Source organism: Apostichopus japonicus, chromosome 15 (genome assembly GCF_037975245.1).
Source record: "Apostichopus japonicus isolate 1M-3 chromosome 15, ASM3797524v1, whole genome shotgun sequence".
NCBI lineage: Eukaryota > Metazoa > Echinodermata > Holothuroidea > Aspidochirotida > Stichopodidae > Apostichopus > Apostichopus japonicus.
In genome coordinates this window covers 7,146,035-7,168,191 of record NC_092575.1, presented here as the reverse complement: position 1 = coordinate 7,168,191, position 22,157 = coordinate 7,146,035, and the positions used below count along the sequence as shown (strand labels likewise).

The 22,157-nt window shown below is 39.1% G+C and overlaps 1 protein-coding gene across 2 annotated transcripts; it reads right to left on the bottom strand.

Moving 5' to 3' along the window:
- Positions 1-274: 274 nt before the first annotated feature.
- On the bottom strand, positions 275-20,004 carry LOC139981144 (15-hydroxyprostaglandin dehydrogenase [NAD(+)]-like). Of its 2 annotated transcripts, none has more exons than XM_071993336.1 (8): positions 19,724-20,004; positions 10,328-10,432; positions 9,348-9,474; positions 7,928-8,028; positions 5,505-5,601; positions 4,195-4,268; positions 3,269-3,378; positions 275-2,653 (listed from the first exon to the last, which is right to left on the bottom strand). In XM_071993336.1, exons 2-8 carry the CDS (start codon positions 10,418-10,420, stop codon positions 2,500-2,502), a joined length of 756 nt encoding a protein of 251 aa, XP_071849437.1. In that variant the 5' UTR covers positions 10,421-10,432; positions 19,724-20,004; the 3' UTR covers positions 275-2,499. The 2 variants fall into 2 exon arrangements, with proteins under 2 accessions (XP_071849437.1, XP_071849436.1); XM_071993335.1 differs by having other exon boundaries at positions 10,328-10,437; positions 19,724-20,002.
- Between the last annotated feature and the right edge of the window lie 2,153 nt (positions 20,005-22,157).

Sequence of the window (22,157 nt, the reverse complement as noted above, 5' to 3'; positions counted from 1 at the left end):
TCGCTGGGTTTATTTGGCGACGTTAGCGATTTCAGCATTACGTAGGCGGTCGGGCCTACCACAGTAAGAAATACACTCACTGCACGGTCCGTCCCTATACCATATACAAATTCGTCGATTTCACCAATGACTGTGGCCATCCTGTCACAGAATGTTCCTTATACTTTCGTGGAACTGTTTTTTTTTTCTAGATTAAAAGGAATTTAATCCGATCCTCGTCGCATAAAGATGTGACATCTTGGAGTCGAAATAAATAACAAGACAAGACGGTATCGAATATGCAAATGTTCCCACGTGTATATTTCCGGTGTCAGGTTACAGTGTACAAAGGTACATTTATTAAATTATACAAAACCATCACACAACGTTTAAGAAAAAGATAGTAATTACCGTATTAAATAAACTGTCCGTGGGAAAATAACTGGACAGTATATGTACGGTAAGTATACCGTACCACGTGAATTGCATTACTTGGGCAAAATGGGTTTTTTTCTGTTTGGTGAATAATAATAATTAGTTAACATAAATGGAGACAGAAACCCTATCATTATTATTGGTATATGTGATAGAGATTACTGCAATGAACAACTCCTCTAGATGATATATGTATCCTATATGTATGAGTATTTTAATAATCCGAACTGCCGATGCATGGTCTAAAGTAGCAATAACATGATTTGGTATAATATGTTTAACTTCACATTGCTGCTTAAATATTTCATGTTTTCCCGTTTATCACACGTACATATATGGAACAAAGTATATATTAATTAACATGTGATGCCACTCCCTGTATCAGTGGCGTAGGAAGGTACTTTTGAGTGGGGGGGCTGAAGACTGATGGCCGGCCTGGGGGAGGGGTCTAAGGGGAGGGGTCTAAGGGGAGGGGGTGTCCCCCTCCCCCTTTGGAATTTTTTGCATTTCCAGGTGGCCTCAGATGCAATTTGGTGCAATATAGCACACTTCAACACCCACTCCATTTTGTAAACTTAATTTTGTATTTTCACCTGGCCTTAGATGCAATTTGGTGCTCCAAATGAGATTTTTTTCTCATTTGGAAATGAAAAAGGGGTTTTCTGACTTGCGGAGCGGGGGGGGGGGGCGGAATGATACTTCCGCCCCTCCACATTTTTCACTGGGGGGGCTGGCGCCCCCCCAGCCCCCCCGGTTCCTACGCCCTTGCCCTATATGACACCGTTACATTAGTACATATGGACGAAAAATGCATGTACTATGCAAAGGAGAAGGCCTATAATGACACATGTGAAATACAAAGACTACATTTTCCGAGGTGTGCATACCCTCAGTAATCGAACGATGAAGAAGTTACTATATTATCACTGAGACCGTATGCAAGTCTTTATAGAACTGTCAATGGGGATCTCCCGCCACGTCAAAGTTCACTGGGTGCTGTAATACGGTATATGTCCTATCTAGTTCCACGAAACTTAACAAACTGCAGTCTTTGACTGCATATCATATCGTTAAACAGTGAGCATGATATATACTTTCGAATTTTCATGTCATCCCTCTTTTCGTTCGTCAAACTGGACATGTGGAACATTTATAACCATAGTCAAATGACCCAGCGCGTCTGTATGCAAGTTCATCGTGCGCGTTTTCGCATGTTTATGAGCGCTTTCACGCGATCATGTCACTATGTTTCAGAGATCTGTAAACAGTGCACGTGTAATATAATGAATGGTTATGAGTGCAATAGTGCAAATATTTCATGAGTTGAAAGATGGAATGTTCCATTCAACTCGGCTGCGCCTCGTTGAATGGAACAAATTACATCTTTCAACGAATGAAATATTTGCACTATTGCACGAATGGAAACCATTCATTATTTGTTTTATACAACACCTTCAAATTTGGATATAATTGGATGTAAAATGTACTCATGCAACAGATTGTTTTGACACAGACAGGTTTCTCTGCTCTCTTACCATTGAACAAAGTGCTATCAAAAAAGTATAACACATGGTTCTATTTCATAGAGTGCAATAGAGCGGATTTTGCACGCAATCGACGAGCAATTGACCAATCAAATGGCCGGAATATAATAAGGTGTTGTATAAAACCTATATGTCTATGATCACTACACGCATGAGCAATACTAACGCATGCTTAATACGTCTGCAAAACAAAAGAGCTTGACAGGTAGTACAAAGTTTAGTATTTCAAAACCATCAGTACAATAATAACTTGGATATTAAACAGTCAAATTGCAAAAAGAAAAGTAAAACACAAGTGCAATTATATATGTAATACAGTGTCAGTAATCTGAATATATTTTGTTACACATAAAAACAGCAACAACTACCAACACACATACACAAACAACGACTTGAGAAAGCGTTATTTACATGGAAGATTCTGGTCATGTTTAATATTCAATATATTTGTTCCTTTCCAAATGATGAGTAATCAACTCAATGTATAAAGTATATATGTCACTTCGACAACCATCTCTATGAAGTATATCCATGCATGGTTTTACTCTCCATATAATTTGAATTCTTGGATGAATTCGTCACGTTTCATAGCGGGATGGAGGTCGATACCTTTAGCAGGAGTGATGCGAACACAGCAGCTGTGTTTAGTCTCATCCTCTACCAGGAGGACAAATGCATCCACTACTTGGCTCATCCTTTATGAGAATATGAGAGAAGATGAGAGAAGAGAGAGAGACATTTGAGAAAGATGTATATAATTGAAAACGTAATGAGTTGGAAAATCCAGAACAGTGAAAAAAACTTCCAGCCTCCACCGGGATTCGAACCCGGGCCTCCCGCTTTATATGTGGAGACCCTAACCACTATGGCTATATGGACGCTGATTGTATGTCCAGAGGTTCGAAACCGGTAAGGAAGGTCGTAATTCCACTGTAGGCGTTTGTCACCTGTATCGAACAATACTAGTTCTGTTTTGGTGACATATTTGCCTGAATCTATAGATCAAACATGATTCTAACTAACTCGAAGATTCCTAAACCGGATCTCGAAAGAGATACTTTGAACAGACTTTTGTTGATAAAATGGAGGTAAACGATGAAGGCAAATGAATATATATAATTGAAATTATAAATATATATATATATATATATACATATATATATATACATATATATATATATATATATGTAATCCTACTTTACGCCACTAAGGGCATGCGGAAAAATATATGCCAATGACCAAAAAGGTGGAGGACACCACCTTTTCTAACGTGACAAGACTAAGAAACGTAGTACAATAAATACACTTACTGAATAAAGATTCGGTTTGCTTTCCCCTCTCTAGATAATTCAGTGGATAGAAAAGATGGACAGATAACACCTACCCTAATGTCATCTGTGGTAAACGAACGATCTTCAACCTGCAGAAAAATGAAACTCAGCTTATAAAAACACACATCCAAACTCCTATTCATATAAGCGATGAAAGTACAAATAGATTTCTTTCCTGTATACCGTGAAATCGTATACATTTTTATGCGATCTTTGACGCACTTATATGAGCAAGATAACCAGAGATTACTCTGTTACTCCTAATAATTACAACCGAGACGTCCTCACAAGAAAATCAAAGCAGGTTCTCTTTTCTAACCTATTCCATCTCCCTCATAACAAAAACTTGTTTCCGCAAAATTTTGTAAGATAAAGGAAAGTTAAAATAGTATCCATGCCCTTTCAAATAAACCAGCGCAGGTTATGTCCCGACCCTCTCCCCTTTTCCAAAGAAAAGATTGGGGTAGAACTGGTTTTTTATACAATCCACAAATATTTTATTTACAAGGAATCCAACATGTTAAACTGTCACCATGTGCGTAGCGAGGAATTTGCCAAGGGATGTGCGAGTTTGTAGGCAAATTATCAGAACCGTGGATTCGGCATTGGAAACTATCTAAGCGTAGCGCCACCATGAGTGGGCGCGAAGCGTTCAAGAAAATTTTGGCCGACAATGCACCCCGGTTCGCTGGAAATGGCACTTCCCAGGCCTTGCAAGTTGCATCTAAGCATTTTCTATTTGAAATTACCAGCGATATCATAAAAACGTACAAAAAAAAAGCTCAATGGGGGGGGGGGGGCGGTCGCCCCCTTCGCCCCCATCCCCCTTGGCTATGCGCCTGACTGTCACTCAACAATCTTCTTTGGTTATTACTTTCGTTAAAGTCAATGTCTAAGTAACTTACAGTTATTGACAATGAGAATCCAACCACACCAAACTTTGTAGCAGCATATCGAGCTTTTTCATAAGACAGAAGTCCTGCGAAAGAAGAAATGATTATATTAAAAGAGAATTATCAAACCAGGTGGAGGGTGGGTGGGGGGGGGGAGATAGGGCGTCGGTCTGAAGGGTGTCACACATCAGTGACAATCAAAGTAGATGCCACATCGGTCCAGAAATTTGAACCGATATTCAGTGAATGTAATAAAGAGTAATAAACTTTGCAAAGATGTAAAAAAAGAAAACAAAATCGTTCTCTTTGTTTCTCGCCTTAGGTCTACAATTCCCAGAGTTGGATTAAAATCTGAAAAATATCTGCAAACACTGCTGCTGGGGTCCCAGGATCCCCATAAGGTCTTCGAATGCATTCCAGAGCACTGGAATTCCTATTTCTGACAAGAGTTTTTTGTGCTTTAAAGTCGCTACAAGAGAACAAGAAACATCACCAAATGATAAAGATTCCGAGGGCTTTGGCCCCTGTACCCGCAAAAAAGGCTGGATATACATTCCTTCTAGAGAAATAGAATTGGTCTCTCTCTGTCTCTCTATCATATGTATATTTGTGCTTTGAACTCGCTACCAGAGAGCAAGAAATATCTTAAAACGCTTTTGCTACAGGAGGACCCCCAGTTTAGGACACTCCAAACGATTTTAGAGAAAGTACCATTTTCTGACTTATTTTTCTGTCTAAAATTGATGCATTTTTTGTGTTCCCCCCTCTCCCTCCCCCTGTACCCCTGCCAATAAAACTGTGAAATTGTGTAATTACTTAAACAACAAGCTACTTTTTTTTGTTGCACTGAATTTGGTCCCAATACAGCTTGTCGGTCACAGAATCGCTATTCACTCCCATCTAAAACGGTGAATGGAACACCCCTGTACCACTAAACTGGCCAAAAACTACTCGTTTTCTGATAATAACATTTAAGCTCAATAATAGGATGACTGGATTGGCCATAACGCTGTTGCTGGTTTCAGTTTCTAATCTGCTAAGTATAGAATTAACTAAGCTATTCAATTATAATATTTTGGTGGGTATGTCGATCGCACGAGGAAAAGCATACATGCTCATGCAAACCGTAACGCATCAGAGAATTTGTTAGAGTTATGAAAAATAAGATATTCTGTTCTCTTTTCGTCTGAGCTAACCATGGATACAAAAACTACCCCAAGATTTCAATGACATCTAAAGAAAACTTGTAAAAGACTACGTAACCATGTTAAAACGTTGTTGATCCCCATGTCGCTTCGAACGGTGTATGTGGCTTAGCTTACCTGCAATTGATCCAGTGTTTATGAGCACGCCACCATGGCCACCATTTTGTTTACTCATATATTGTTTGGCAAGATACGATCCAGTGATAACTGCACCCTGTAGGGTAGTAAAAAAAGCAGCAACAACAAAATAAGTTATTCTGATTTGGTAATTAAAACATGGGTGGATCAGTTATTTTATAAAGGAGAGTGAGTGACCCTGCATGGGATGGTTGACGATTAATCCCATGACAACGGTAGGGGGGGGGGGGGAGGGTGTTCGTCTATAGACGTCAAATGGCATATTTAGAATAAATTTTATAGATATCATATAATCAGATCTGAGCGCATGATTTTGCTGGTGGTAACAATACTTATGGATTTTGTATTTGGCTGAAAATGCGAGGTGTTGATCTGCGCGTGTAAAAGTATATAGAAGTTGGCTATTGTGCATGATATAGGATACGCTCAGTACACTATATAGTATAGGCTCACTACTTCCTCACCATTTTGGATCTTCAATAAAGGTCAGACAGATTGGATCATGTTATGTAGTTATATTTGTAGAGGAAAATGCAATACATGTGTACCTGGGAGTCATGAAATATTGTTTGCAAGGATTTCCGAGCATTGATTACTCAGCAAACATGGTTTTTTTTTGCTGACTTATTTTAGTCCGCGACTAATATGTCACAATTCTGAGTATAGCGTGTCGAAATGGATTGCTATACAGTAAGGTACAGTTAAATTGCGGTCAGTGTTTGGGTATGTTAACGAAAATGGAATTGTAAGTCCCACTTAAAAGTGTGCTTATCCATTGTATGATGAAATGACGCGCGCAAACGGTTCAGGCCGCATGCCATTTGCTGGCAAATGCAACATGTCAGTTTGCTTTATGAAACGTCATGATGAACAGACGTATAGTGAAAACTACTTATATCTATATAACAAGTATAAGCTACTTTATAAGAACTATATGGGAGTTCCAAGCCAGAGTCTGCTAATGGCTTTAGACGAAACCGTTATGTATACGTATGATAAGATGTACTTTGATTTTATCGTCATTATAGATTTGTTTACACCTTTAGATATTGCTTTGTCTACCGCTGTAGATTAATAATGCTGATAAGATAAGTAATCTAATGATGCTGGTACAACCGATTAGTACCGTTTATGAACGACGCTTGTTTTACGGTATTTAATCGAATCTGTATACAACACAACGTTGATATACAGTAGGCCTACGCGTATTAACACATACAAACCCTCCCACGTACAACACCCACTATAGGATGTTATATCAACTGTGAATCGAACAGCCGGTAGTGGCGTAGCAAGCGCAAACAGGGCACCGATGTTGTAAGAGACGGTCCCCCAAAGGAGAGTCCACATCCATCCAAGTCCAATCATGGTTTGGGGCTTGCAAGGGTGAGCCATTTTTGGTATTTGGCATGCCAGATATGGCACTCTCAGTGTTCTTCTGTTGAGGACAGTTTTTGGTTCCAATTCCCCTTTTTGGTGGAATTATGGAGAGGAATTTAAGAACTAGCTATACTGTACTTCACAGTATTTTAGATATACGAATAAAAACCATCTGAGTTTTACCCCCCCCCCCCCAATATCAAGGCGTTTGTCACTGTAATATGCAGTAAGGTTAGAACAATGAAACAATATAATGTGCGTGTACTTTGTGACCCGAAATATTTCAGGACCTGTAGAATCACGGTTTGTTATCCAGTGAAACAAATGAAATGGACTTTAAGTTAAATATATTTTATTTATTATATGTAACTAACGCTATGCATACTTAGCCAGATGGTGTGACAGGTAACATTCCTGCTAGATATGTAAATTATCAAATAATAACTTATTTTCAGTGGGTCCGACTACCGATTGAATGCCAAATTTGTTGGTTCCAATTTAGGGCCTTGAACAATACATGGGTCCATGTGAAGTACCGATAGGTTACTGGATTGGCCACCTTGATTAGATTTTTGAGAGCCCAAAGGCAGATTAAGAATGGCACCCATTTGGATATCTAGATGAATAAGCCATAGGTCCTAATGCCATATGCCACATATAAGAATTACTTTTTTAGTGTAAGAGCCTGTGCATGCACGAACGATACAACATGACCCCGCACCATTGCCGAAATTACCCATTTCCAGCCCCATGCAGTTTCCTTACCTCAAAACTGTGAGACAGTAATCACTTGGTAAATTGTATTATGTTTTTGTTTAAATATACACGAAATCGTTCATTGTGACGTAATTGTGACATTATGCGAACGGCGAATACTTTGTACTCTGCAAACAAAAACAACATTGCGATAACATTTCACCAAAGAAAAAAGAAAATAAAAACACTTAATTTTCTTTCTCTTGTATGGTTCAAATTTTCACTTGCTATAAGGCTATATTGGCAACAAAATGAAGGTGACTTACTAAATTAATTTGCAGAACATTTGGATGTTCGTCATCAACACCTGCGTTATTAATGACAACATCTAACCGATGATTGACATTAAAGGCTTCCTTAAAAGCATCTTGAAAAGAAATAGACAAAAAGAATATGCATTTTACTTAATGGTGCAGGCGACATCTTGTAATTGTAAGAAAATTATTATTATTATTATTATTATTATTTTTTTTTAATTGATAAAAGCTTGAATGATGTTATAAACACAACAAATTCGAGAATAAAACAGACGTTTCAGCCCCGGAGTTAGGGTGTGTGTTTAAACAACAGTACCGTAGTTTTTAGCACAACCTATCCTACAAACCATATTATACACCTAAATTTATATCCTAAAAAAATGTCTCATAATGCACCATTTAACGTCTAATTTTCTTCTGGGGGTACCCCCACACCCCAATACACAGGAGTCTGCCTCAACGATCCCAGGATCACACCTCCTCCTTTTAAAAATCCTGGATCCGGCCCCTTCGTAGTTAAACAAATATCCTTCCTCTTTTGGGTGATCTTAAAGGGTGTGAAGACTCGCGCACAAAGAAATGTCTCATGGCGGTAATCTGATCTACTTTCGAATGAGGTGTAACAAAAGTGTTAGACACCACCATCGATCCCAGAAAATACACACATAGCTTGCTACCGTCGGTTATGAGACAGTTGTTTACAGTCAATACATACAGCTACAGTCATTACCCACAACACAGTGTACATAGCAGCGATGGACATTATTTTCAGGTCTAGATAAAGATAACAAGGTACCACGTTTCATTACCGTAACTGTCTGCATTTTGTATAGCGACAAGAAGAAAACTTCACTTGCAAGCAACGGAAAGTTAACTTTTTTTCAGAGGGCGGCACGCGGTTTGGGGCGAGTCTTCAATGCCTTTAAAGATTTTTGACCAAGTCTTAATAATGTTGTTGTACAAGACTATCCCATATTGTGCAGTACCGTAATAAAAGGCTGTATGAATGTTTACATTTATAAGTATGATCGGATCTGGGTTTCCTCTTTGTTATGAGAAAAGACTCCCTGTTGAAATGCATTATTTACAACATTACTATAATGTAACATCTCAAATGTACACATTGATCAATACAGAGTGATTATGGTTCAATATCAATTGATTATGATGGGCATCAGAGGACCATAGATTGTTATATCTAAAGAGAGGAAAAACTAAATGTAATCAAATATGGCGAAACCACGACTAAATCCTTGTATAATAGAGTAACTAGAACTTGCGCAGTATGTTAACTTTCCTTATTTAGCATGGTAAATAGAATAAAATTATTTCGATAGCTGAGTGCAACGCAACCCAAAGACTGTTGACAAGTTAATCCTTTTTTTCTTTTTATTTACACATTGTGCATGGAACCCATTTGACATCTTACCACCAAGTTCATCATCTTTAGCCACATCACAGAGGAAAAATCTGACCCGATCTTTTCCAAACTGGTTGGCAAATTCTTGAACAGTTTCTTCTCCTTTAGCCTTGTTGTAATCAAGAATTGCGACAAACTGTAAACAAAAATAGTGTAAACTCAAGAAAGCACCGTGACAATACAGACGTTATTTATGATATACGGTACCTATTTTCCCAAACACGGATGTGCGAATTTTTGTAACCCGCAAAACTGCATTACGACGCTACTTAGCATACCAAGGACTGCGTTGAATTACACTTCACGTCAGGGGTACAAGGTTATATCGAAGAGTACCAATACTTGAGGGCTCTTCTGGAAAGCAGTGCTTCTGCACTGAGTAGGACTACCCTTATTAAAGGGTGTGAAGACACGTGCAAAAAGAAACGTCTAATGCCGGTAATCTGACCTAGTTTCGAATGAGGTGTAACAGAAGTGTTAGACACCACCATCGATCCCAGAAAAAGACGCACACAGCTTGCTACCTTCGGTAATTAGACACTTGTGTACAGTCAGTACATACAGCTGCGGTCAATACCCACAGCACAGTGTGCAAACGATACAGCGATGGACATCTCAGGTGCAGCTAAAGATAACAAGGTATCACGTTTCATTACTAAGATAACTAAGTTAAAATAACTTTTTCACGGGCGGCACGCGGTTTGGGGCGAGTCTTGCAAAGCCTTTAATAATAAAAAATAACTCATTTGGGGTTTGTTTTACTATTCCTGATTTCTCTTGGATGAAAATGCCCACTCTACGGTAGCCGGCCAGGGCCTGAACTCACGACCCCAGAGATGCTAGGCACATGCTGACACATATTTGACAAATGCATGTACTATGCAGAATACAGTTGTGGCTATAGCCTGACATGTTTCGACTACTTTTCAGTATCACATATTGCCTGTTGTGCATATAAAAGGACATAGAGATCTATGTGTGAATATTACCTTTGCGCCCCTCTCCAGAAATCGTTTGGTAACGGCTTTTCCTATCCCGTCAGCTGCTCCAGTAATAAGGGCGCAAATTCCTTCCAGCTTCATATCTGCCTTTACCTATACTACAGGAGACGACAGAAACAAAAAGAAATTAATCCTTCAAACATATAAATTTTACAATATTACCAACCACCTTCGATAAGAAAGGGAAAGAAAAATCGGTCCCCAAATTTGTATAAAGAGCAATCTAAATATCACAACTTTTCGATAAATGTTTTTTTGTGGTTGGTCCATCCGGAATCAGTTAAACCAATTTGCTGTTTCTCCACAGAAGATAAATAATCATAATTGAAAGCAAGTTTAGGATTGATATGCCTGGCAGGTTGTTATGTATCAACGAGAGTAATAAGGCACATTCAGTATGACGGGTGGATTGGCCTATTGGGTGACCGTCTCGCAACCGATGCGCCGTCGGGTGTAAGGACCCGACAGGTTGAAAACTTGTAGTCGCAAAGGAGCTAGTTTCGGCCCAGGTGCCAAAGCGCCGCTTGCCTCAAGTCATAGTAAGGCCGGCTTCGTTTCACTTGTAACATATTGTACTGCAACCTGTAGTTTAGACCAACCACTGCCAGTCATACCTGGAGGTTACATACTTACCCTGACCCCAGCCACCATCCTAGCCTATCTATGCCCATATATGGATTTAAGAGTAAATGAGCTTATATAACAGATTGTTCTACTATAGTACTATATACTCATTATGACTATTGAATACAGAGCCTCAACAACTGGAATAACCTGTCTTGTGTTATTATTACATTATAGTTATTTATTAATTATCTAACAAGTTAACATGGTGTCAGAAGTGAACACCATTGTGGACATTTCAAAATGGATCAGTTAAAGCAACCAAGTTCATTAAATCTGCAAGGAAATCTGGCTGAAAACTGGAGAAAATGGAAACAGATGTTGCTCCTATATCTGGAAGCTAGTGGACTAAGCGCTAAAACAGATAAAGTAAAAACTTCAGCACTACTTCATATTGCTGGGGAGGACGCTGTAGAAATCTATAACTCCTTCAAATGGGAGGAGGAAGGAGATTGCTGGAAACTTAACAAAGTTATGGATCAGTTTGAGGCATTTTGTAAGCCAAGAAAAAAACATTACCTGGGAGCGTCATATTTTTAATACACGCAACCAAAAGTCGAGTGAGCCTATCGACCAATACGTTACGGATTTGAGAAACAAATCTAAAGGATGCGAATTCGGGGAACTCACTGACGGTTTGATTCGCGATCGAATTGTATGCGGCATACACGATGACCAAGTACGCAGACGTCTTCTTAGGGAGGAGTCTTTAACACTTGGCAAAGCGATCGACATTTGCCGCGCCAGTGAAGCGACTTCGGCGCAAATGAAATCATTGGCAGGGGAGACAAACTTACCAATACACCAGGTAAGATCGTATAACTCTAACACACGAGGAAAGTCACAAAAATCGCAAACCAGTAGTGGTAATAGAAACTGTTACAAATGTGGACGATCTTGGGATAGGGAACATGACTGTCCGGCGATAGGTGCCAAATGCAATTCGTGTGGGAAACTAAATCATTTTGCCGTGGTATGCCGAAACAATAAAAAATTGGCGTACACGCAAAGCAACAGCAAGAAGCAGAGATCTCAAAGCCAAAAAGACATTCGAGTGATAAACCAAGCGACTGGATCGGACACTTACAGTGAAACTGAATTTTTTATCGGTATGACAAAAGTGGAAAAAGCAAAAGGCCCGAAAACAGACAAAAACTGGGAGGTTCAGCTGTCTCTAAATGAATGTTTAGTCAACTTCACAATTGACACGGGCGCAGAGTGTAATGTGATTAGTAAAAGTATCTACGAGCAGATAACGAATGAACCACCGAAGAAATCAAAAGCTAAACTAGTCGCGTACGGAGGACAAAAGCTCAAAACGATTGGCTGTGTTGACATAGCCTGTGAATATAAAGACCGGTTTTATGTGATAAATTTTCAGGTCGTAGATGGAGTAGTTCCTTGTCTATTATGACTACCGTCGTGTGAGCAGCTGTCATTGATCAAGAGAGTATTTAAGACTCAGGAGTTAGACAGTGAAGAATCAACAGCAGAGCTAGATCTGCTTGAGAAATACAAAGATGTATTTACTGGACTGGGATCAGTTACAGATGTAACACACCATATAACCGTCGACCCCACCATTGCCCCGGTCGTACATCCACCGCGTAAGGTCCCAGTAGCCCTCCGAGAGAGGATACGCAAAGAACTAAATCGGATGGAACGTATGAATGTTATTTCACGCGTTCGCGAGCCTACTGCATGGGTGAACAGTATGGTCACCGTAATCAAGCCTAATAAAATTAGGATTTGTATAGATCCGCGGGATTTGAACAAAGCCATCAAAAGGGAACACTTCCCAATGCGCACGATAGAAGAAGTGATTTCGCGGATGCCTGACGCCCAAGTATTTTCTGTGCTGGACGCCAGCTCTGGGTTCTGGCAGGTCAACCTTGATGAGGAAGGTACCAACCTGTGCACATTCAACACACCTTTTGGGAGATACAAGTTCCACCGCCTACCATTTGGAATCTGCTCTGCTCCAGAAGTCTTCCAAGATGTGATGAGTCAGGTGTTTGAAGATCTGGAAGGCATTGAAATCGTAGCCGACGATATTCTTGTGTGGGGAAAAGACGACATTGAGCATGACCAACGATTGGAACAATTGTTGCAACGGGCAAGAGACAGAAACGTTAAGTTAAACAAGGACAAATGTCAATTAAGAAAGCCTCAAATTTCATATTTGGGACATGTGTTAACTTCTAATGGTCTGAAGCCAGACCCAGAAAAGGTAAGGGCGATAAGTGAAATGGAGCCTCCACATGACAAGGAGAGCCTCCGGAGGTTCATGGGGATGGTTACCTATGTGGCAAAATTCATTCCAAATTTGTCGGTAGAAAGTGCGCCCCTTCGGGCACTACTAGGAAAAGGTGTCCAATGGGAATGGGATGAAACGAAACAAAAGAGTTTCCAAAAACTAAAAGAGAAAATCACAAAAACACCTGTGCTGAAATTGTTTGACGTAAACAAAGAGGTTACTATATCTGTAGACGCAAGTAGTCAGGGGCTTGGAGCTGTGCTACTTCAAGAGGGCGCCCCAATAGCCTATGCATCAAAATCAATGACCAAAAGCCAACAAAATTACGCACAAATCGAAAAAGAAATGTTAGGGATTGTATTCGGTTGTGAAAGGTTCCACGAATATTTGTATGGTCAAAAGTCAATCAATGTCGAAACCGATCACAAGCCCTTAGAGGCAATATTTACAAAACCGTTGTACCAAACTCCCCACAGGCTCCAACAGATGCTTTTGAAAGTTCAAAAGTACCCTCTGTCAGTTAATTACAAACCGGGTAAAGAATTGTACATAGCTGACACTTTGTCTAGGTGTAGCTTGGCTGAAATGGCTGATAATCTAGGAGAGAAAGCATTTGAAATAGCTCAGATTCAGATGCTTCCTATGTCAAATGAAAAGTTAATTAAACTAAGACAACTCACAGTAGAGGACATTAGTTTGCAAACTCTTGTGAAATATATCGGAGAGGGTTGGCCTGAGACACGGTCAGAACTTCCAGTCTGCGCAAGGCCTTATTGGAGCTACAAGCATGAAATTACTGTCAATGACGAGATACTATTCAGGGGTGATAAAGTTATCGTTCCACTAAAAATGAGGCCTGACATTCTGGCGCAAATTCATAGTGCTCATTTTGGCATTGAAAAATGCAAACGAAGGGCCAGGGATGTTCTGTTCTGGCCTCAGATGAATGCTGAGATTGAAGATCTTATATCTAAATGTGAGATTTGTAACAAATACAGAAATCAAAACACCAAAGAACCCCTGATGCCGCATGATGTTCCAACAAGGCCATGGGCAAAAATTGGTGCAGATTTGTTTGAATGGAATGGTAAAGATTATTTAATTTTGATTGATTACTATTCGGGATATTTTGAAATGGCACATCTCCCAAACACGAAAAGCGAAACTGTAATAACAAATTTGAAATCTCAATTTGCACGACATGGGATACCAGACACACTTGTAAGTGACAACGGGCCACAACTTAGCAGTAATTGTTTTTCTGAATTTTCACATTTGTTTCAATTTCACCATACAACTTCTAGTCCGTACCACCCTCAGTCGAATGGTATGGCCGAAAAGGCTGTACAGATAGCAAAGGGCTTGCTTACAAAGACAAAAGAGGATGGTCAAGACCCATATTTAGCATTGCTTGAGTATCGCAATACCCCCAGAGATGACATCCTCGGGTCACCCGCCCAACGACTATTTGGACGCAGAACTAAAACAAGACTACCCACTAGTGAACGGCTCCTGCAACCCCGTATATTGAAACCGGACACTGTAACCAAACGACTTGCTGAAAAACGACAAATGCAGAAAACCTACTTTGACAGGCAAGCAAGACCCCTAGCCCAACTTTATCCCGGTGAAAACATAAGAATGCAAACAGAAAAGGGGTGGGTCCCAGCAACAGTGACTTCTCGAACGGGTCAACCCCGCTCATACATTGTCGAAACACTTGATGGTACAAATTATCGTCGAAACCGTAAACACCTTCGTAAAACTAAGGAAAACTATGACTCATATCATTGAAAGAGCTTGACATGCAGCTTGTTGACCCAGAAAGTGAGGAGAGAGACATGCGAGAGAATACTGAGACTAATGAAGAGATACGTAGAAGCTCTAGACTAAAAACAAAACCTGTCTGGGCAAAGGACTACGTCATGTAAATAAGATATTCTTAATCTATGTATTTAACCACTATAATGTTTGTATTTAACCACTATGTTAAAATTTCATGTAGTCATTATATTTTATACACTAGTTGTTGTGACATCATCTAACTTACAAAGAAAGGGGACAAACTAAAACGAATGACAGCGAATGACCGAATGACAATTGACTTTGTACAGGGTAAATTATCATTTGCGAATGACAGCGAATGACAGCGAATGACAGCGAATGACAGCGAATGACAGCGAATGACAGCGAATGACAGCGAATGACAGCGAATGACAAACGAATGACAACGGTGGTGAGAAGAGATAGAATGAATAACGGAATGGAGTAAATGGGTTTATTGGTTTTCTGCGCAAAAATGATTTGAGGAAAATCGCATGTTACGTGGTTGTAGGGTTTTGGTGTAATTTACGGATAGAAACCACAGGAAAGATTTGTGTGAGAATGCGCTTGAGTGCTGTGCTTTTTACCTCTGTAGATTTATATAGAAAGATAGCTGAAGCCGTTTCAAGATTATAGTATTGTTAGTTTCTAACAATTAATATCGGGAAAATGACGTTAAATTTACTTTTTGGTTCCTTGCTTTAGCAAAAGGAACCTATGCAGTCAGGTTGGCGTATGTGTGTGTGTATGTATGTATGTGTGTATGTATGTATGTATGTATGTGTGTGTGTGCGTCTGTGACACTTGCTTGGGTACGCTCTATCTCAATAAGGGAATGTTGGATTGAGGCCAAACTTGGACTATAGATCCGCCATATGGAGAAGGTGTGCCCTATTGTTTTTGGTGCCCACAAAGGTCACCAAAGGTCAGTTATGGTCCAAAAACCGAAAATATTAAAACTGCAATAACTCCCAGTGCCAATGTGCGACAAGATCGATATTTTGGGACAAGTTGTGAACTGGTCAGGGGAGCATTTTCAAACTTAACCGTCATGTGATCCGAGGTCACCAAAGGTCAATTAATGATAAAAAATTAGTATTTTTGCAATAACTTGAGAACGAAATGTCCGTTAGGGTTGGGAGTTGCCTCAATGTAATCCAATTGTCGACCCACATCTGGGTGACCCTTGACCTCAATTTGACCTCTGGTGACCTTTTCGTGTTTTGGGGATTTTTACAGTTTCGATGCTATTTTCAGATGTCAAAGGTACCTTCTGATCATAAATGTCAATAGGTTGACCCCGTGTGACCTTTATGTGCGAAGTTATATGGGGTCAAAGTTTTTCGGTCGGAGTTAGGATGGTTGTACAGACTTTTTGTTTTGTTTTTTGGAATCCGGAGATTAAACTACATCTGAAAACAAGGTCAAAAGGTCAAAGGTCACATTAGAAAAAATGCGCTTATTTTGGGAGGAAACGAGCAAAAAAGAAAATGTTTGGTTTTGATGCTAGATTTGGATATCAAAGGTACCTTCCGATCAAAAATGTCAGTTGCTTGACACCCGTGTGACCTTCGTGTGCGAAGTTATACAAGGTCAAAGTTAATTTTCAGACATTTAATGCAACAACTCCCAGTTCCAAGATGTGACATGGTTGATATTTTTGGACAAGTTGCAAATGGTATAGGGGAATATTTTCAAACTTAACGGTCATGTGATCCGAGGTCACCAAAGGTCAATTAATGTCAAAAAAACTAGTATTTTGGGGTTAGAAAATGGGCAAAGAAAAAAATGTTTGAATTTTTATAGTTTGATGCTCTAATTTAGGTCTCATCAATCAAAAATGTCAATAAGTTGACCCAAGGTGACCTTTGTATGTTAAGTTATATGAGGTCAAAGTTAATTTTCAGACATTTAATGTAATAACTCCCAGTGCCAAGATGTGACATGGTTGATATTTTTGGACAAGTTGCAAATGGTATAGGGGAATATTTTCAAACTTAACGGTCATGTGATCCGAGGTCACCAAAGGTCAATTAATGTCAAAAAAACTAGTATTTTGGGGTTAGAAAATGGGCAAAGAAAAAAATGTTTGAATTTTTATAGTTTGATGCTCTAATTTAGGTCTCATCAATCAAAAATGTCAATAAGTTGACCCAAGGTGACCTTTGTATGTTAAGTTATATGAGGTCAAAGTTAATTTTCAGACATTTAGTGTAATAACTCCCAGTGCCGAGGTGTTACACAGTTGATATTTTGAGACAAGTTGCAAATGGTATAGGGGAATATGTTCAAACTTAACGGTCATGTGATCCGAGGTCACCAAAGGTCAATTAATGATAAAAAACTAGTATTTTTGCGATAACTTGAGAACAAATTGTCCGTTAGGGTTGGGAGTTGCTTCAATGTAATCCAATTGGCGACCCGCATCTGGGTGACCCTTGACCTCAATTTGACCTCTGGTGACCTTTTTAGTGTTTTGTGGATTTTTACAGTTTCAATGCTATTTTCAGATGTTAAAGGTAACTTCTGATCATAAATGTCAGTTGCTTGACCCCCGTGTGACCTTCGTGTGCGAAGTTATATGAGGTCAAAGTTAATTTTCGGACATTTAATGCAATAACTCCCAGTTCCAAGGTGTGACAAGGTTGATATTTTTGGAGTAGTTGCAAATGGTATAGGGGAATATTTTCAAACTTAACGGTTATGTGATACAAGGTCACCAAAGGTCAATTAATGATAAAAAACTAGTATTTTTGCGATAACTTGAGAACAAATTGTCCGTTAGAGTTGGGAGTTGCTTCAATGAAATCCAATTGTCGACCCGCATCTGGGTGACCCTTGACCTCAATTTGACCTCTGGTGACCTTTTCGTGTTTTGTGGATATTTTACAGTTTCGATGCTATTTTCAGATGTTAAAGGTACCTTCTGATCATAAATGTCAATGGGTTGACCCCCATTTGACCTTCGTGTGGGAAGTTATTTGAGGTCAAAGTTAATTTTCAGACATTTAGTGTAATAACTCCCAGTGCCAAGATGTGACATGGTTGATATTTTTGGACAAGTTGCAAATGGTATAGGGGAATATTTTCAAACTTAACGGTCATGTGATCCGAGGTCACCAAAGGTCAATTAATGTCAAAAAAACTAGTATTTTGGGGTTAGAAAATGGGCAAAGAAAAAAATGTTTGAATTTTTATAGTTTGATGCTCTAATTTAGGTCTCATCAATCAAAAATGTCAATAAGTTGACCCAAGGTGACCTTTGTATGTTAAGTTATATGAGGTCAAAGTTAATTTTCAGACATTTAGTGTAATAACTCCCAGTGCCAAGGTGTTACACAGTTGATATTTTGAGACAAGTTGCAAATGGTATAGGGGAATATTTTCAAGCTTAACGGTCATGCGATCCAAGGTCACCAAAGGTCAGCTAATGTTAAAAAAGTAGTATTATGGGGGGAGAAATTGGGCAAAGAAAAAATGTTTGAATTTTTACAGTCATGCTCTATTTAGGTCTCACCGATCAAAAATGTCAATTGGTTGACCTCTGGGTGACCTTTGTGTGTGAAGTTACATACAAATTCAAAGTTAAATTTTTGACATTTAATGCAATTAAATCTCAATGCCAAGGTGTGACATGGTTGATATTTTGGGACAAGTTGTGAATGGGGTGGTGGAACATTTTGAAACTTAAAGGTCATGTCATCTGAGGTCACCATTGTTATCATATCTGTTGACACGCTTGTAGGTCTCATATATTTCTTACATTTTCGACGCCATATTTAGATGTCAAAAGTGTCTTTTGATAAAAAATTCGATCACATTTTGTGATCACAAAAGTGTTGGCTATAGTGTTGGTTGCTTTATGGGAACATGTACAGTAGGACCACAATTACTTGGACTATTTCAGCCCAATCTTGCTTGATAATATTATGTGTATTGTCATATACCCCAAGCAAGGAACCACAGTGCCCTTGGGCTCTTGTTAAAATCACACTTACAATTTCGCTTGCTGTAAGGTGCGTTTTTATCTTGTCCGTACTATACTAGATCTAGATACCCACGGAGTCTGAACTGGGATATCCAGTTGAAGCAAATGTCTGTGCTGTCATTACTGTCATTCGTTTTAGTTAACGCAATTTTTTAGTGTGTACAACATATTGTCATTCGTTACGTGTAACGCAATTGTCATTCGTTTTAGTAACACCCAAAGAAAGGGAGATGTAACATATTGTACTGCAACCTGTAGTTTAGACCAACCACTGCCAGTCATACCTGGAGGTTACATACTTACCCTGACCCCAGCCACCATCCTAGCCTATCTATGCCCATATATGGATTTAAGAGTAAATGAGCTTATATAACAGATTGTTCTACTATAGTACTATATACTCATTATGACTATTGAATACAGAGCCTCAACAACTGGAATAACCTGTCTTGTGTTATTATTACATTATAGTTATTTATTAATTATCTAACAAGTTTACAACTGAAGCAGCCTAAACCTCAGTCCGCCCTTGCAAACCATAAAAATGCAAACTTGAGGCATAGTGACGTAGTATTTGATATACCACGCAATCTACTTATTGACATATTCAGCCGAATGTAGTTATTCTTGCAGTCCTGATATTATTCTATGATCATATATAGCCTAACTCGTATGGCCTATCACGAATTACCTGCTTAATGGAAATCTCTCCTTGAACAATCACGAGCAACGCTACCTCAAATTATCACCACTGACGGTAGAATGTCCGTTGCGATAGTGTTTTTCAGCAACTTGCATTCCGAAAGTTCACAGGTCTGTAGACTGAAATTTTTGTTTCTCAAGTGCATGGCAGAATAATCGACGTGTCAAGATTTATTATGTTGACTATTGGTTGATTTTATAGCTCCTGTCAAAGCAGGAGCGTTTCGAAACCTCTACGTTCTATGAAATCTGCGGTATAAACACCACGGTGGATTATGCATGTGTATTGCCAAACGGTAGAAAAGCAGGAACCTTTGACCGGCAAACGTGGACAGATATTATGATCTTTCCAATAAATCACAGATTGTGCGCTTATCATTTATGTTTATACCTTACTGATATGACAGATATGACGAACTTATCAGCCCCCCAAGTTAAATAAGTTAAATTTAGTAGCCACGATATGGCTTGACACTAGTTATCGTTATCTAACGGTTTTCATATTTACATAAAGTGTATCTATTACGGCCTGTAAATTGCTCTATGATATATCAATCGTCGCAATGTACTGATCCATACAATGTGAAGATTATTATGCAGCTATACATTTATGCATAAATATTATGGGTGATGATTGGAAACAATGATTTACCTTTATTTTTCGCAAAATAGAGTAGGGGTGGGTCAGGGTGTGGACATGTGGATTGGTGAATGGCTCAAATTGACTCTCTTTTCAATAGGGGATTTGTCATTTTTTACCTCTGCAATTTACAGTGAATGAACAAGTTAAAGATGGTACAACTTGTATGTTAGGTGCAATCTTGCCGTATATCTGTGTCACGTCACACACTGACACAGAGAAATGACTAAGAGAGTGACTAATAACCAGGTTGTTTTTGGATACGTATTTATTCACAGGTGGGAAATTCGGAATATGGAGAAATTTCCTAAACGAAAGGTACAAAATAATAGGCCTAATAATAATTTTAGAAACAATCAACTTCGGACGACAAACAATTGCAATAATGAAGCATAACTATCGTAAATAGCAATATCAGTAATGGTATATATCACTTAAAACAAAGATGAATGTATCACTTTAACTTCCAGTGTAAGATTCTAGCATGCACGTACAGACAGCAATAAGTAATACTGTAGGAAACCAATCAGAGCATTAAAGGAATACCATCTTGCCGTATATCTGCATGATCGACCGTGAGAGACACGACACCTCGCCAATTTGTCTCAAAACAGAAATGTTGAACGTTAACGAACACAACCTTCATGGATAACTTGGAAGCAAATTAATTTACCATTTTCCAGCTAGCATTTGGCAGTTGTTCAGTACAGGAAGGCGGTATATATGCATTGTTCACAACATATAATGCCTGTCTTTGTTGCCATTCGGACAACTGGATTCCCAAATAGAACTAATCCAACTAAAGTTCCTCCGTCAAGAAAATTATGTCGTTGCTCGAATTGTTTCTTATGGGGGTTTTTCGATGACAATTGTTACCTATTCAGTCATGCAGGCGGACGCGTGTATGTGTAAACACGATATCTCAAGAAGGGATTGGGCTTGTACCAATCTCATATTTGGTGAGTAGCAGTATACCACATAACTCTAAAAAGCCTTTTACATGATATCTAACGATGGAAATCGTGGATACTTCTCATACTTGGTGTGTGGATGCATCACATTGAGTACAAGACCCCTATTGTGTTTGGTGGAGGTGTGTATTCCCACGTACAGTAGACTGACCTGTGTTTACCATGACAGATATTTCTGGTTAACAAGCAGAAATCTAGTACAATGAAGTCATCGAAACGTCAATGCATTTTGCATTCTAGTTATAGTATAGATGCCCAACATGTGCAAGACTTTCGAAAGGTACAAAAACATAATAATTACGTCATTGATCTTCTCAGTGAACAATTATTTCACCGACCTCTACACACCTATGTTCATATAACCCATATTTTCAGCACTGCGTCGTTGGTAAATTCTTCTTCTCTTGGTCCTGTTTTTCAAAAGAAATACCCCCAAGGTCTCTCTATTTTTCATCGCAAAGCTGCAGTTGGTACCCTTTTTTGTTGTTGCAGGGTATACTGAATGCCAGAATCTACTGCGAATTCATTGTCTCGAATAGTACCTTAGTATCTTTTTCTACCAAATGATGCATTTGGGCATGTGTCTCACTACTCGCCCTGCATGCCAATAAGTGAGTTCCACGCTGCTATATGCCGATTTCTAATTTACAATGTACGGCTTGCTCTATGAGGCAGGAACTTAGGAAGTTGTTTATTTTTGGTCAGTTGGTTTTGTCAGCAAAGACTCCTATTCTTGAGGCTGAATCGAGGTTGTCTTCGGGTGCTGCAAATCCACTGTACATCAGGCCTAGGATCTCTATCCTTGTCTTTCG

What these genes read in the sequence shown, in the direction of transcription:
- LOC139981144 (XM_071993336.1), bottom strand. Translation starts at nt 10,420, where the DNA reads ATGAAGCTGGAAGGAATTTGCGCCCTTATTACTGGAGCAGCTGACGGG. An exon ending in TAAAGATGATGAACTTGGTG is followed by an intron (nt 8,029 to 9,347) that starts GTAAGATGTCAA and finishes TTTCTTTTCAAG; the next exon opens with ATGCTTTTAAGGAAGCCTTT. An exon ending in GATTCTCATTGTCAATAACT is followed by an intron (nt 3,379 to 4,194) that starts GTAAGTTACTTA and finishes ATTTTTCTGCAG; the next exon opens with GTTGAAGATCGTTCGTTTAC.